At 42.2% G+C, this 14,525-nt stretch overlaps 1 protein-coding gene and 1 pseudogene across 1 annotated transcript; one reads left to right on the top strand and one right to left on the bottom strand.

The window, feature by feature from the left end:
• Positions 1-8,152: 8,152 nt before the first annotated feature.
• Positions 8,153-8,332, top strand: LOC145347173 (U2 spliceosomal RNA; annotated as a pseudogene).
• A 1,265-nt stretch (positions 8,333-9,597) lies between these two features.
• LOC145346706 (fatty acid-binding protein, liver-like) lies at positions 9,598-12,041 on the bottom strand. Its single transcript, XM_080194329.1, has 4 exons — positions 11,865-12,041; positions 11,237-11,409; positions 11,042-11,143; positions 9,598-10,313 (listed from the first exon to the last, which is right to left on the bottom strand). The coding sequence occupies exons 1-4, from the start codon at positions 11,935-11,937 to the stop codon at positions 10,260-10,262; spliced, it is 402 nt and encodes a 133-aa protein (XP_080050455.1). The 5' UTR covers positions 11,938-12,041; the 3' UTR covers positions 9,598-10,259.
• Between the last annotated feature and the right edge of the window lie 2,484 nt (positions 12,042-14,525).

The following is a 14,525-nucleotide window of genomic DNA, read 5'->3' as shown; positions in this document are numbered from 1 at the left end:
ACTGTAGGAACAGCATCTCATCTTCCAATCAAGCATTTTATAGTCCTCTGGACTGAACGTTGAGTTCAACAATTTCAGAGACTGAATTCTGTCCTCCACCTTCACTCCATTTCTATTCATTTTATCTTAGTTACTTAAACGTTTATAACTGAGTTATTTATATTTTCATTTCTATCACTGTTTCATTTTTCCACCTTTCCAAAGCTTGTTTTCCAATCACCCCCCACAGTCTCCCCTGCCTCCACCCCACTGTGGCCATCTGTCACATGTCTTAGGCCATCCTTTGACATTCTGCTTACCTTCGCTCTGCCACTTACATACTCTAATCTCTTAATGGGCCGCAATCAGCATCCTTCTTAGCCATGATCACTATCATCTTTGTCAAACGCCACCCTCATCCCGCCTGAACAGTATAAATATCACAATATTCTCTCTCCACAGATGCTGTCAGACCTGCTGAGATTTTCCAGCATTTTCTGTTTTTGTTGCCTTAAGCATTCCTGTAGGATGGCACAGTGGCACAGTTTGTTAGCACTGCTGCCTCAAAGCACCAGGAACCTGGGTTCAATTCTGACATGGGTGACTGTACAGAGTTTACACATTCTGCCTGTGTCTGCGTGGGTTTCCTTCGGGTTGTCCAGTTTCCACCCACAGTCCAAAGACGTGCGGGTTAAGTTGTTTGGACATGCTAAATTGCTCCTTAGTGTCAGGGGGTTGGAGGGATAAACACATGAGGTTACGGGGATAGGGTCTGGGTGAGACTGTTGTTGGTGCAGGCTCAATGGGCCGAACGACTTCCTTCTGCACTGTAGGGATACTATGGGCGGGAATTTCTGGCCTCACTTGTCCTGAAATCAAAAAAGTCCCCCCCAAGGTCAATGGACATTTCAATGGTCCGCTGCTCACTCGCTCTGATTCCCGTGGTGGGCGGGATGGTAAAATTCACCCTGATGATTCTCTGTGATGGATGAGGTTCTTTGTTTGGAGTAACAGGTAATAGTTTGAAGGAATTACACAGGTTAAGTTATGGTAAACAGTATAAAAACATTAAAATAAAAGCAAAATACTGTGGAGGCTGGAATTGGAAACAAGAACAGAGAACTTGAGGACCCAAATGGACTCAAAGTGTTTACTCTATTTTCTTTCCCTACAGATGCTGACACCCCCTGAGCTTTTCCAGCATCGTCTGGTTTGGTATCAAAACCTTAACATGCAGGCCTGTCTGACAATGCAGAATTCGACTTACATTTGGACTTGAAACTCAACTAACTTCTTTTGTTGGAACTTATGTTTCCACTATGTTGCATGAGTGCGTGGGCACACAGCAGTTTGGAAGATAACCTCTCAGCTTTGTTCCACTGAAATACTTTGTGCGCACATCTAGCAAAAAGAAACCAAGTGGAAAAAAACAGATACAACAACAACATTTTAAAGGGAACATCGGGTGCAGCTCAATCTTGAGTTCACAGTCAGTTGAGATGTCCAGGATAAGACTGCAGCATGGATACATCAGAAACAACTGTGAAAGGATAATAAATCCAGCTGTTTGCATTTCGGAAAATTCTGAAGGCGAGAATCTATCTCCATTTGAAGAGGCAAAATTTGATCAGGGATAGTCAGCATGGTTTTGTCAGAGGGAGGTCATGCTTAACAAATTTGATTGAACATGTAACCTAGCATGTGGATCAGGGTAACGCGGTTGATGTAATTCACATGGATTTCAGCAAAGCCTTTAACAAAGTCCCACATGAGAGATATATTAAGAAGGCAAATGCACATGGGATACAGGAGGATCAGATAAGGTGGATTCATAATTGGCTTAGCAGTAGGAGACAGAGAGTGATGACAAATGGCTGTTTTAGTGACTGTGTGGCGTATCACGGGAATCCGTGCTGGGCCCCCTATTGTTTGTCATTTGTATAAATGACATAAATGACTATGTGCAGGTAGGATTAATAAGTTTGCCGATGACAAAGATTGTCTAGGTGGTAAACAGTGAGGTTGAGTGTCTTGGGCTATAGACAAGATGATCAAATGGGCAGATAAGTAGCAGATGGAATTTAGCTCTGAAGAGTATGAGGTGACGCACTTTGGAAGGAGTAATTTGACAAGGAAGTATACTTTGCAAGGTCTGACACTGGGAAGTTCCGAAGAACAAAAGGACCTTGGTGTGTCTGTCCATAGATCTCTGATGGCGGAAAAGCAGGTTAATAGGGTGGCGAGAAAGGCATATGACACACTAGCCTTTATCAATCAGGGTGTAGATTACAAAAGCAGAGAGGTCATGATGCAGTTGTTTAGAACTTTGGTGAGGCCACAGCTGGAGTACTGTGTGCAGATCTGGATCACATTATAGGAAGGATGTGACCTTACTGAAAGGGGTGCAGAGGAGATTCACCAGGTTGCTGCCTGGGATGGAACATTTAAGTTATAAAGGGAGATTGGACAGGCTTGGGTTGTTTTCTCTGGAGCAAAGAAGACTGAGGGGTGACCTGATTGAGGTGCTCAAGATTATGAGGGGCATGGGCAGGGTGGATAGGGAGCAGCCTCAGTTGAATGCTCAGTTACAAGGGGACACAAGTTACAAGTGATGGGTGGGAGGTTTAGGAGGGATTTGAGGAAAAGGTTTTTAACCAAAAAGTGGTGACCATCTGGAACGCACTGCCTGAGAGAGTGGTGGAGGCGGGATGTCTCATATCCTTTAAAAATATTTGGATGAGTACTTGACACGCCGTTAACATTCAAGGCTATGGGCCAAGTGCTGGCAAGTGGAATTAGGTGGGCAGGTCAGGGCCTTTCATGTGTTGGTGCAGACTCATGAGCGGAAGGGCCTCTTCTGCACTGTGGTATTCTATGATTCTGTGATTTGGCAGCTTTACTTAACCAAACCCAATAAAAAGCAGCCAGCAAATCCTCAAGGTTCTTCAGTTTAACTGATTACAGGGTTGTCCCTACCAGTGACTAAGGGTCTGCAGCTTGCATAATAATTGCCAATTACAACAAGTGGAGTGTGTGAGATAGATGCAAGAGGGGACACACAAGAGGAAATGCCAACAAATAATCCCCTGCAGTGTGTAGCAGTTTTGGAACCACTTCTCCAGAGTACGTGAAAGCAACAGTAAACCTGTCAAGACAGCATGGATTGTTTGTTTTGGCAATGCTTACCTACATTTGTACAAATTCAAGATTCTCATTTCAAAGATTGCCTCATAAGATTTTACTTTAGCTCGACATGTTATGCATATGGAAAAAAGAAAACACCTACTCAGCAAATCCAATATAATCCGTTGCTTTCTAAACCCAATGTGGCACAGTAAATGTTATCTTGTTATGAATATCCAAGGCTGAGTCAGTGATGTTCTTCACAAATCCTATTCAATTAAAAAGTTTATTTAGTAGTCACAAGTAAGGCTTACATCAACACGGCAATGAAGTTACTGTGAAATTCCCCTAGTCGCCACACTCTGGTGCCTGTTCGGGTCAATGCACCTAACCAGCATGTCTTTCAGACTGTGGAAGGAAACTGAAGCACTCAGAGGAAACCCACGCAGACACGAAGAGAATGTGCAGACTTTACTGACCCAAGCTGGGAATCGAACCCAAGTCTCTGGCGCTGTGAGGGAGCAGTGTTAACCACTGTGCCACCATGCTGCTTTCTGCTGAACTGAAAGTTTACTATGTGAGTTTATAAATGATCATTAATCCTCACTGGTACATGAAGTGTGACAGGTACCATGGCTGCCTATCCAGGAGTTTTCAATTCATAGCCAGTGTGCCGCAGGGCAATTGATCAGGACGAATTATAACATAGGACCAATAGGAATGGCCAGTGAGTGGCACTGCTGTCTCACAGCTCCAGGGACCCAGGTTCAATTCCAACCTTGGTGACCATCTGTATGGAGTTTGCACATTCTCCTCAGCCGGTACTTTACGTCTTCACTCAAGCAAGGGTTTCTTCTGGGTGCTCTACTTTCCTCCCACAGCCAAAGATGTTGTGCAAGTTAGATGGATTGACCATACAAAATTGCCCTTAAGTGTCCAAAGATGTGTAAGTTAGGTGGGTTAACCTTGGTAAATGCATGGGGTTATGTGGATAGAGCGGAGGGGAAGGCCTGGATATTACGTTCTTTCAAAGAGTTGGTGCAGACTTGATGGGCCAAATGGCCTCCTTCTATACTGTACAGGTTCGATGGAATATAGGACTTTGGAGCCAGAAATGGCCATTTGACCCCTCGAATATGCTGTACTATTTGTTAAGTTTATATGCTGATCTGGTTGTGGTCTCAACTCCATAGCTGACTCCCTTAGTCTTTCAAAAATCTAACTCACTCTCAAATAAACTAAATGATTCATGCCTCTGCTGATTTGTTGGGAAGAGAATTCCATTCCAATGACCCTCCGAGGGAAAAAAATTGCTTTATCTGTACGAAAAAATCCTCTTATTGTTAAACTATCCCATATGTCTAGAGTGCACACAGCATGAAACATCCTCCCACAAGCCACTCTATCAAGTTCCCTCAGTATCTCATATGTTTCAATAAGATGACCTTCCATTTTTCTAAATTCCAATGTGTGTGAGCCCAACTGTTCAAACTTTCTTCATAGGTTCTTCATCCCAGGAATCAGTTGAATGAACGTTTTCTTAAACCATTTCTAATTAAATTATTTTTCAAATAAGGAGCTGAAAACTGCACAGCATTCCAGATGTCTCACCAAAGCCTTGTACAGCTGCAGTAAGGTTTCTCTACTTTTATTCCCCCTTGGAATAAATGCCAACACTCTGTCTGTCTTCTGAATCACTTGCAATATTAACTCCTTGTGATTCATATAACAGGACACTGTATCAGCGTTCTGCAATCTTTCCATTTAAATAGCATACTGCTTTTCTACCCTTCCTGCCAATGTTAAGTTCACATTTTCATATATTAAATTCCACGTGCCAATTTTTTACCCATTCACTTAACCTGTGAACATATCTCTTTGTAGGCTTTTAACCTCCTTTTCACAACTTAGTTTCCTTTCTATCTTGATGGCATGGTGGCACAATGGTTAGCACTGCTGCCTCACCATGCCAGGGACTGGGTTCAATTCCCAGCTTGGGTGACTGTGTGGAATTTGTACATTCTCCCTGTGTCTGCGTGTGTTTCCTCCAGATGTTCCAGCTTCCTCCCACAGTCCAAAAACATGCCAGTTAGGTGGATTAGGCATAATAAATTGCCTCTGGGTGTCAGGGGGACTAACTAGGGTAAATGCATGGGGTTATGAGGAATAGGGCCTCAGTGGGATTGCGGTCAGACGTGATAGGGCAAATGGCCTCCTTCTGCACTGTAGGATTCTATTATTGGCATTAATCATCAAATTTAGCTACCATACATTTGGTTCCTTCATCCAAGTCATTGATATATATTGTGAACAGTTGAGGCCCCAGCACCAACTCTTGTGACACCCCAATAGTTATACCTTACCACTCCAAAACAAAGCAATTTATCCCTACTCATTGCTTCCTGTTAGCTAACCAATCCTTTTTATGCAAGCTAATATGTCACCATCTATAGCGTTGTGTAGTAGTCGTTGATGTGTCACCTTATCAAACGCCTTTTGGAAATCCAAATACACCACATCTACGAGTTCTCTTTTGTCCCCCCTTGTTTGCTACTTCCCAAAAAACTCCCTGGTAATAGCTTTAAGTTCACCTTATGATTTTCAAGTATCTTAGGGAGGTTTGCTCAGGACAGGCTTTTCCCTTCAGTGCATCAAGTGTGGCGGCTGAGTGTAAAAACTGATGCTTTTCCTGTATGGTTGCTTATGTGCCATATTGTTTGCTTCTCACCCCATTAGTACTGCATGCATAGGAATCATACTAGATCGTCGGTAGATGGCTTCTAATTTGCCTATGCTGCTGTGAACTCACTGCTAGTACCATACTTAAACATTCAAGCATTCTCTATGCACGCACCCCAGAACTGCTCCACTGAAGGCACGTGACAAATCCCCAAGTCGGGTGATGCTTCTCTGGAATGCTAGACGCGCCTCATCACCATGTCCTCTATCTCCATGATGGCAGGGGAGGCCCCTTCCCTGCATTCCACTCCCCCCCCCACCCCCCACCCCCCCACCAATCAACTGCAGCTTGGGAGATGGTGGCAACGGTGATCAGTGCCAATGCTACACATCAGGGGTTGGCCATTCAGTGCAGAATCCCCTCTGCCTGTGACCACATCCACTCCAACTGCTCAGGCCAAGGAGGGTGCATATGCCCCAGAGCAGGTGACATCACAACAGAGCATAAACTGTAAGGATACAAAAAAAAGCTGCAAAGAGACACGGACAGATTTAACTGTGTGAGCAATAAGATAGCAGATAGAGTATATTTTAGGCAGGAAATGGAAATGAAGTTTTCACATCAGAAATGAGAAAGGAAAACCAGTTTTGTTTTAAAAAGGCACGAAATTTCTAAATGTTAACCTTCAGGGGACTTTTGTGTAGATGTGTAAGGAACAGTAAGCAATCTGTAAGGCTAGCAGAATACACTTTTTATTCATTTGTGGGACACAGGCGTCACTGGCTTGCCAGCATTTGTTGCCCATCCCGTATTGCTCGAGATGAAAGTGGCGCCTTCTTCAATCACCGCAGTCCATGTGCTGTGGTTGACCCACAATGGCATTAGGGAGCGAATTCCAGGATTTTAACCTAGCAACTGCAAAGGAATGGTGACGTATTTCCAAGTCAGGACAGTGAGTGGTTTGGAGGGAAACTTACAGGTGGTGATGATCCCATTTATCTGCTGCCCTTGTCCTTCGAGGTGGAAATGGTTGTAGGTTTGGAAGGTACTGTCTGAGGATCTTTGGTGAATTGCTACAGTGCAGCTTGTAGATAGTACACACTGCTGCTACTGAGCATCAGTGGTTTGTAAATGCTGTCCCAATCAAATTGATATGCCTGAATTGGAGATGCCACTGCATTAGTGATGGGGTACCAATTAAGCAGGCTGCTATGTGCCAGCTGCAGCCATCTAGAATATTCTGTTTTCTGATTATAACTTGTAAATGACAGACAGGCTTTAGGGTCAAATGGTGAGTTACTGGCCAGAATGCCCAACCTTGGGCTTGCTCATTGCTGCAGTATTTGTATTGTTGATCCAGTTAACATCCAGCCAAACCACAAGGGTATTACCAAAGGGATTGCAGCAATAGGGAGATGACTATCTCAACAGCCCAAGCCTGATTGTTGTCTAGTACTTGCATGTAACGGAGTTGAGAGTAACGATTGAAGATGGTTGGGCAGTTACTTCAGGTTTACCCATGCTCCTTGCTGCAACATTTGGTCAAATGGTGTTGAGGTCAAGGGCAATCACTCACTGCACTTCTGGAATTTCATTATTTGTCCACAAGGCTGTAGTGAGGTTTAGAATTGGTCCTGGCAGAACTGAGTAGGTTACCTTACAGCACTACTGAAGCTTCCATCGTTTCACTAATGATGAGGGGGGAAATGGAGCATTAATTGGAGAATTAGACTTTGCAAGCAGGAGATCTGGGCAATTTTCCACATTTAATTGTTAGGTGCCAGTGTTTACAGCTGTAATGGAAAGTTTTCCTTAGGACACAGCTAGTTCAGTAACAAATCAATACTGCAGCCTATCTGGCTTTGCTGTATTAACTGTTTTCAGCATTCTTACATTACTGTATGTCCTGACATCACTAATACTGAAGGAGGCCAAATCACCCATTACAGTCAGCAGCAAGTGAATGATGTGATTGTTTCCAGTACAAGTGTCTGAGGCATGCATCTACAATGAAAGGAAATAAATACTCCAAAATGTCTTACATTTCCTTCAAAAACTAGCAGTTCTATGATCTTTGAAAATTGCTAAAGCAGTGCTGTAAAACTGATTCTCAGTGCAGTTGAGTAATTTAAATACAATCAATTGTCAGATCTTCTGTCTAGTTCATTTGTTTTTATTCCAATTCAAACAAATCAAGTCCAATTCAGAGTCTTAACAAGTTGAGACATTCCTGATCCAAGCTGACAAGAGGGTTCTCATCTCCTGTCTTGGGCTTGATCTACATGATCCAAAACTGGAGTACACATAGCTCCAAGGCTTGGTATCATTTGCATCTTTGCCAGAAGGCTGAGATACCACTTTTTAAAAAAAAATGCTTCTTGGCCTTTTGGCCAAGATCATGTGTAGTATTGACATGCTGCACTTGGTTGAAGTCATTAGGTTACATTTCAGCTTCATTTGAAGCAATTTTTAAAAGCAGCATCTCAGCCTTTTGGCTATGATGCAAATGAGATCAAGCCTCACAGGAGCAGCTAGGATCATGTAGATCAAGCCTGACAGGTGGTGAGAGCCCTGTCTTTTCTTGGATCAGGAATGTCTCAACTTGAGACTCTGAATTGGACTTGATTGGATTGAATTGGAATAAAAATTGCTTCAAATGAAGCAAAAATGTAACCTAATGACTTCATCCAAGCACAGCATGTCAATACTACACATGATTTTAGCCAAAAGGCCAAGAAGCGATAGATCAGGGTTGACTGTTTTCAAACATTCCATTATTTAAAATGAGGGTCTCAATGATTTGTCACACTACATTAAGTACACCCTTGAAGCTATATCCTGTATTTAAAAACTAACTAATGCTGACAAAACCAAAACTATATTTTTGTTTCTTGTACACAAGTTGAGGGTTAGGAAAATCAACATACTTAAACTGCAGTGGCAAGGAAAATCATGTTAGGCTAGTCATCTTAAAAAGGCAAGAAAAGTGAAATAATTTCCAGCTGGAAATTTTGAAATAAAACAAACACTAGAAGGTCACTGGCCGGAAGTTTAACTCTCTCTCACCAGATGCTGCTAGAGTATTCCTGGCAATCAAATCCTGCTCAATTGTACTGTTGCTTATTTGACTTAAAAGCCCTGCTCGTTGATATGAACACATTAGTAGGGTTTGGCCTCTCCAAGACCACCCCACCATTCAATATGACCCTGGCCTCAATGCTGCATTTCCAACTCCTGGAGGCCTGGAGTCAGGCAACAGTTTGCAAATAGTATAACATTTTAAAGTCAATTCTACTATCTTTCATTAAAAATATACCAAGTTTCACAAGTAGAGGTGAAAGTTATATTGACAGGACTTGGGGACTAAGAATTGATAGTTCTTTTCATGAGCCAAACAAGTAAAACCAACTCAAATTAACTTAGGGACAAATTAAGATGGGCAGCCCCCCCCACCCCAAATTCCTCAAAATGGTACTTGTGCTTCTTTCCATTAGTACCATGGTTTTAACCAATTTCCATTTCTTCATTTTTAATTTTCTTCCTGTACCAGAAGGTGAGACTGCTATTAAGGCAGAAGACAAAAAAGTTAAAATTACTATTTCAATATTAGTGCCATTACTGAGGTCCAGTTAATATCCAAATTATTTGATACATACCAGGTATGAGAGAGACAGACAGTTTCATAGTTAGTATTTTAAAATTAAATTGCAAAGTTCTGTACAAACTTTCTAAACAGGCATGGAGTCCAACTCAAGCACTGTCTATTGATTAGTGAAACCAACACCATTTTATATTGAAGGAGAATCAGACTGATCTTGTGTAATACACAATTTTATTAAAGCTGCACAAATTGAGCAATTTTTGCACTTGGGTTGTATAAAGAGCTGTTCTTTTCTACAGGTTACATGGGTTGCAAATCTGAAAGAGTCCTTAAACACAAAGTAAATGCCAGCAATTTTACATAGGAGCCAGGACAGTGGTGGTATAACTTGTAGCTGGTATAAGCAATTTATAGTTGTAATACAACAAACATGTTTGACAGATAATTAACAGCCAAAAGTAAATACTTGACTGTACTGTCTCACTTTCCCTTTGTTTAGCATATAATTATGTAGGATATCATCCAACTTGGAAAGCATTGCATAATTTGAGAACTTTCTTCCCCCTAGACTAAAAGTCTAGTCATGTTTGTTATTTAGGGATAAGTCCTTTTCTTTAAGGAACATTTAATTAGCGCAAAGGCAAACTGGCACTAATTTTGTTAACTGAATTTATGACTTCTAAATTTGTCCAAATACCAAGGTGGCAAACTGGCATTAATTTTAAATGTGAATCTGCAACTCCTATAATTTGTCCAAAACACAGATGTAACCAAAAGTCACATGAAAAAGAACAGTCCATATTACTGAGGGAAAAGTCCAGTAGAAAAGCAGCAAGTGAGGTTTTGAACTGAGCCCATCCTCCTGGTTTCAGGTCATCACTTTGCCTTCCGATAGGTTCGGGTGCACACCACATCACCCATGGTGCAGGTCTGATTTACAAAGGAAAGTAAAAAAAGTAAAAATTATTAAACAATGTTGGGGTAAATATCAATTTTTTAATTCTTGAATCAAATGTGCACATTAGTTTGTCACTCAATAACAATAGCATCACAAATCACTCAAGAAACTGGTAAGTCAGATCAATCCAAGTTATCCAAACATCCACTACCATAAATTTACATTTCTCAGAATCCCTAGGGCACAGGAGGCCATTCCACCCATCAAGTCTACAGTACCTCTGACAGGCCCTCTCCACACTATGCCCATTAAACGCACTGCCACCATGGCTGATCCATCCAACCGACACATTGCTCCTCATCTTTTGGGTCAAACCAAGTAAACCAACTTAAATTACGTTCAGACAAAAAAAGGGGGCAGCTCCCCAAAAGGAGGGGGAACGGCCCGAACAGAAACAGAAGGTACAAGGAAACTTAAGACATGTCAAATCAAAATGTGATTATCGGGGTCTATAAGGCACCTCAGCCCCTAGTGTCCTAATCCACTCTGGTCAATCTGCTGAACTTGCGCATCTTTGGACTGTGGGGCAACCAAAGCACCAAGGAAACCCACACAGACATGGAGAACATGCAAACTCCAGACAACCAGGGCAAGAATTGAACCCAGGTGCCTCATGTTGTGAGGCAGTGTTAACCACTGTGCCACACCTAAACAGCAGTAACTATTTGGTTCTGTCTACAGTAATGTATTTGGTGCTTACCAATATTAGGTCACCATCCTTCAATTCTCTAACCAGGGTTGTCTCTTTTCCATCCCAACGTTGCGTTTGGATCAGCTTACCGTTTTCTAGTGTCACTGTGGTCTGTTGGAAATTTCAAACAAGAGGGCATTTATCTCCAGAACTCATGTACAGGGTTGCTACAAATCATGGAAAAAAGGTTGGTCACCAACACACCTTAGTTTTCCTATCATCTGCGGTGGTCTCATCAAATTCCTCCCCTAGCTTGAATTGGATCCTTGTGTTTTTAAACGTACTTTTGGTTTCTAAAATGATTGTATCGCCCTCCTTAGAAATTACAGTGTTGGGTTTGAGTGTTTTAGCCATATTCCTTTGTATCATATTCACTTCTAAAAGAGACAAAAAAATCCAACATTTAGCGGTACTAACGGTAGCGAGATGGAGAAATGCAAACAGTTCCAACACTGAGTTCACACTATTTGCCACACTCGGTGTAACAGAAGTCAAATCGGAATATTACCCATCTAAAATTTGAGACTCTGGGCGTTCATTTTCTGATAAAAACAATTTTTTTGCTACGTTTGCTACTGAGTAAAATCAATAGCACGCTTTAAAAATGCACCATGCCATCCTGTCCCGGTGTTCAGAAAGGGCGCTATCGAGACACTTAAAGCACACAGTCCACGCTTTTCTCCCCAACATCAGTTGAGCGTTTTAATCACCACAACAGAGACAACAGCAAACAGCAGCCCCACTGCAAAACCCGCCGAGAGCAATACGTGACAGCGCTTACAAAGTAAAACCCCACCACAAACATACACACAACATAAATGCAAATCCTCACCCAGATGTTTCATGTATTCATCAAAATTTTCGCTTGCATGCAAGCTCCAAACGCCGAGAAATGCTTCAACCATTTTACTTGATATGTGCCGATCCCTCTTCCCAACCAAGACCAGTACTCAAACACCCTCACGCTGCTCTCCCAGGCTCTCTGCACACATACACACGCGCCGCTCTCCGTTTTATAAACTGCTGCAGCCCAGCACCACGTGCAAAATACTCTAACCAATCCAGAATGGCAACATCACAGATCGGCAGGTCAGAGACAAATACCCTCTTACACACACAAAAAAACTATGCACTTTCACTGAGCTCTGCACCCACACAGAGTTCAGATACTGTGCACAGATTGCTTCTGTACCCTGCGTTTAATGAACGCTTTTCGTGGACTGCTGTTCCAGGAGGCGGAGATTTAGATGTTGGGGAGCGGAAGGGGATTGGTGCTGGATGTTACTGGAAGTGCACGGTTTGAAGGTTTTTTTCCAACGTGGAGAGGCTACCAAAGAGTGGCAAGCTTTTTTGTTGTATTTTAAGGGATTATCCCTTATTTGACCGTGATTCCAATTTAAGAGGTGTGTTTCTAGGGCAGCAGTTGTGAGACTGATCGTGGGAGTCTCCAGGTTGATTTGGGGATGACTGGAAGTGAGCGAATTGGCCAGCAGAGGGATGATCATCTGACTGAAGGAATGTGTAATGACCTCAAGGAGGTCCATGAAGTTGGGCTCTTGGAGTATGAGATTCCTGATTGAGGTCATGATTGTCTACCTGATGAGGCAGTCTCACCTGTATATATATTGAAGAATGTTAGGTCTACTGACAACCCAGATTCTGACTTTGTACCTGAAGCATTTTTAGGAGTTGAAATAGTTTGTAAATAAAGGGAATCTTGTGAAGATAAACCGCCCTCTGAGGAGTTATGTCAGAATGCTTCCTTCACCTCCTGTCATATTGAAACCACCACCCCACACAAGTCTCAGCTCTTAACGGCCCCTGCTCTCATTGTCAATGCCCCTCCCCCTCCCCCTGCACTCCCTGTCCCATGGTCACAGATGTCCCTTATTCCATTCAAAGTTGGTCATCCTGCAGCATAATCATCTCTACTATTTATCACTGCACTAGTTATATTTACCCAGTGGAAAAAGTTCCAATTTCTTAATCATTTAATCAAAATCATAACGCACTATTCTTTGTATCTATGCTCTTCAATTCTATTTGTATATATTGTTCACTAATATCATAGCATACTCTTCTCCAAATTATCTACTTTATATTACTCTGCATTGAACAATGTTTGTCATTGATGTGCCCACAGGTTCAACCTGTTAGTTAAAGCTTCTCTATATTATAATTCTTCAAACTTTCTTATCTACCTGCAAGACTTATCATACAATCCCTACAGTACAGAAGGAGGTCATTCACCCCAGTGAGTCTGCACTGACTCTCTGACAGTGCATCTTACCCAAGCCCACTTCCTGCCCTTTCCCGGTAACCCCATGCATTTATCCTGCCAACCTGCCTAACCTACAATTCTGGTCATGTTTAATGTTTATTTATTAGTATCACAAGTAAGCTTACATTAACATTGCAATGAATTTACTGTTAAAATCCCCTAGCCATCACACTCCGGTGCCTGTTCGGGTACACTGAGGGGGAATTTAGTTTAGCCAATGCACCTAACCAGCACATTGTTCGGACTGTGGGAGGAATCTGGAGCACTGGGAGGAAATCCGTGCAGACACGGGAGAACATGCAAACTCTGCACAAGCAGTGACCCAAGCTGGGAATCGAACCCGAGTCCCTGGTGCTGTGAAGCAGCAGTACTAGCCACCATGCCACGCCTTTATTTCTTGATTTCTTCCATAGAATTCATACAGTGCAGGAAGGGGCTATCTGGCCTATCGAATCTGTACCGACTCTCCATACCAACTATTCAGTAGACTTTAAGGAATACCTCTCACAAAACACAGGAATAGCCATTCAGTCCATTAACCCCATTCCATTATTCAGGAAGGTCAGGCAAATTTAAAGCACAGAAGGAAATCACAGAAAGTTAACATGTAGGTACAGTAAGCAATTAGGAAAAGCAATCATATTTTAGCCTTTATTGCAAAAGAATTGGAATGCAAGAGTGTAGAAGTCATATTGCAATTGCAAGGGGCCTGGACAAGTCCACACCGAGTGTCTGTACCTGTACTGTGTACAGTTCCAATCTCTGCATCTAAGGAATGACATACCAGCCCCAGAATAAGTGGCACATTTTTTCACTGAAATACTCATGAATCTTTGCAGTTGTCTGCTGCAGAACGTGGTGAATATATTGCAGGTTGACACTGACAGAATTTTGATTCTGGGAATCAAGACATGGAGAGTGGGCCTAAATGTGGAGTTCAGGTAGACGATCAGTCATCACCTCATTGAATGATATAGCAGGCTTGAAGAGCTGAATGACCTGCTACTGTTCCTATTTGTTTTATTCTTTTTTTGAATGACATTTAGAAAATTTCAATGCTAATGGCTTACACTTGAGTTAATGGAGAAACTAATTTCTAACATGTGAGGCGGAGGGAATAAATTGATTTCACGATGATTTGAGCTTGAAGTAACTTCCACAAACTAGGATGAAGGCCTGAGGCTCGCTCCAAACAGGGCCTCAGTCATCAAC

The sequence above is a fragment of the Carcharhinus amblyrhynchos genome, chromosome 8 (assembly GCF_965287045.1).
Source record: "Carcharhinus amblyrhynchos chromosome 8, sCarAmb.v2.hapA, whole genome shotgun sequence".
NCBI lineage: Eukaryota > Metazoa > Chordata > Chondrichthyes > Carcharhiniformes > Carcharhinidae > Carcharhinus > Carcharhinus amblyrhynchos.
The sequence above is the reverse complement of the archived record's forward strand: the minus strand, read 5'-3'. Positions and strand labels throughout refer to the sequence as shown.

Coding starts and splice junctions, on each gene's coding strand:
- LOC145346706 (XM_080194329.1), bottom strand. CDS start 11,937: ATGGTTGAAGCATTTCTCGGCGTTTGGAGCTTGCATGCAAGCGAAAAT. Junction 11,410..11,864: donor TGAATACATGAAACATCTGG/GTGAGGATTTGC, acceptor TGTCTCTTTTAG/AAGTGAATATGATACAAAGG. Junction 10,314..11,041: donor AGGATGGTGACCTAATATTG/GTAAGCACCAAA, acceptor TTTGTAAATCAG/ACCTGCACCATGGGTGATGT.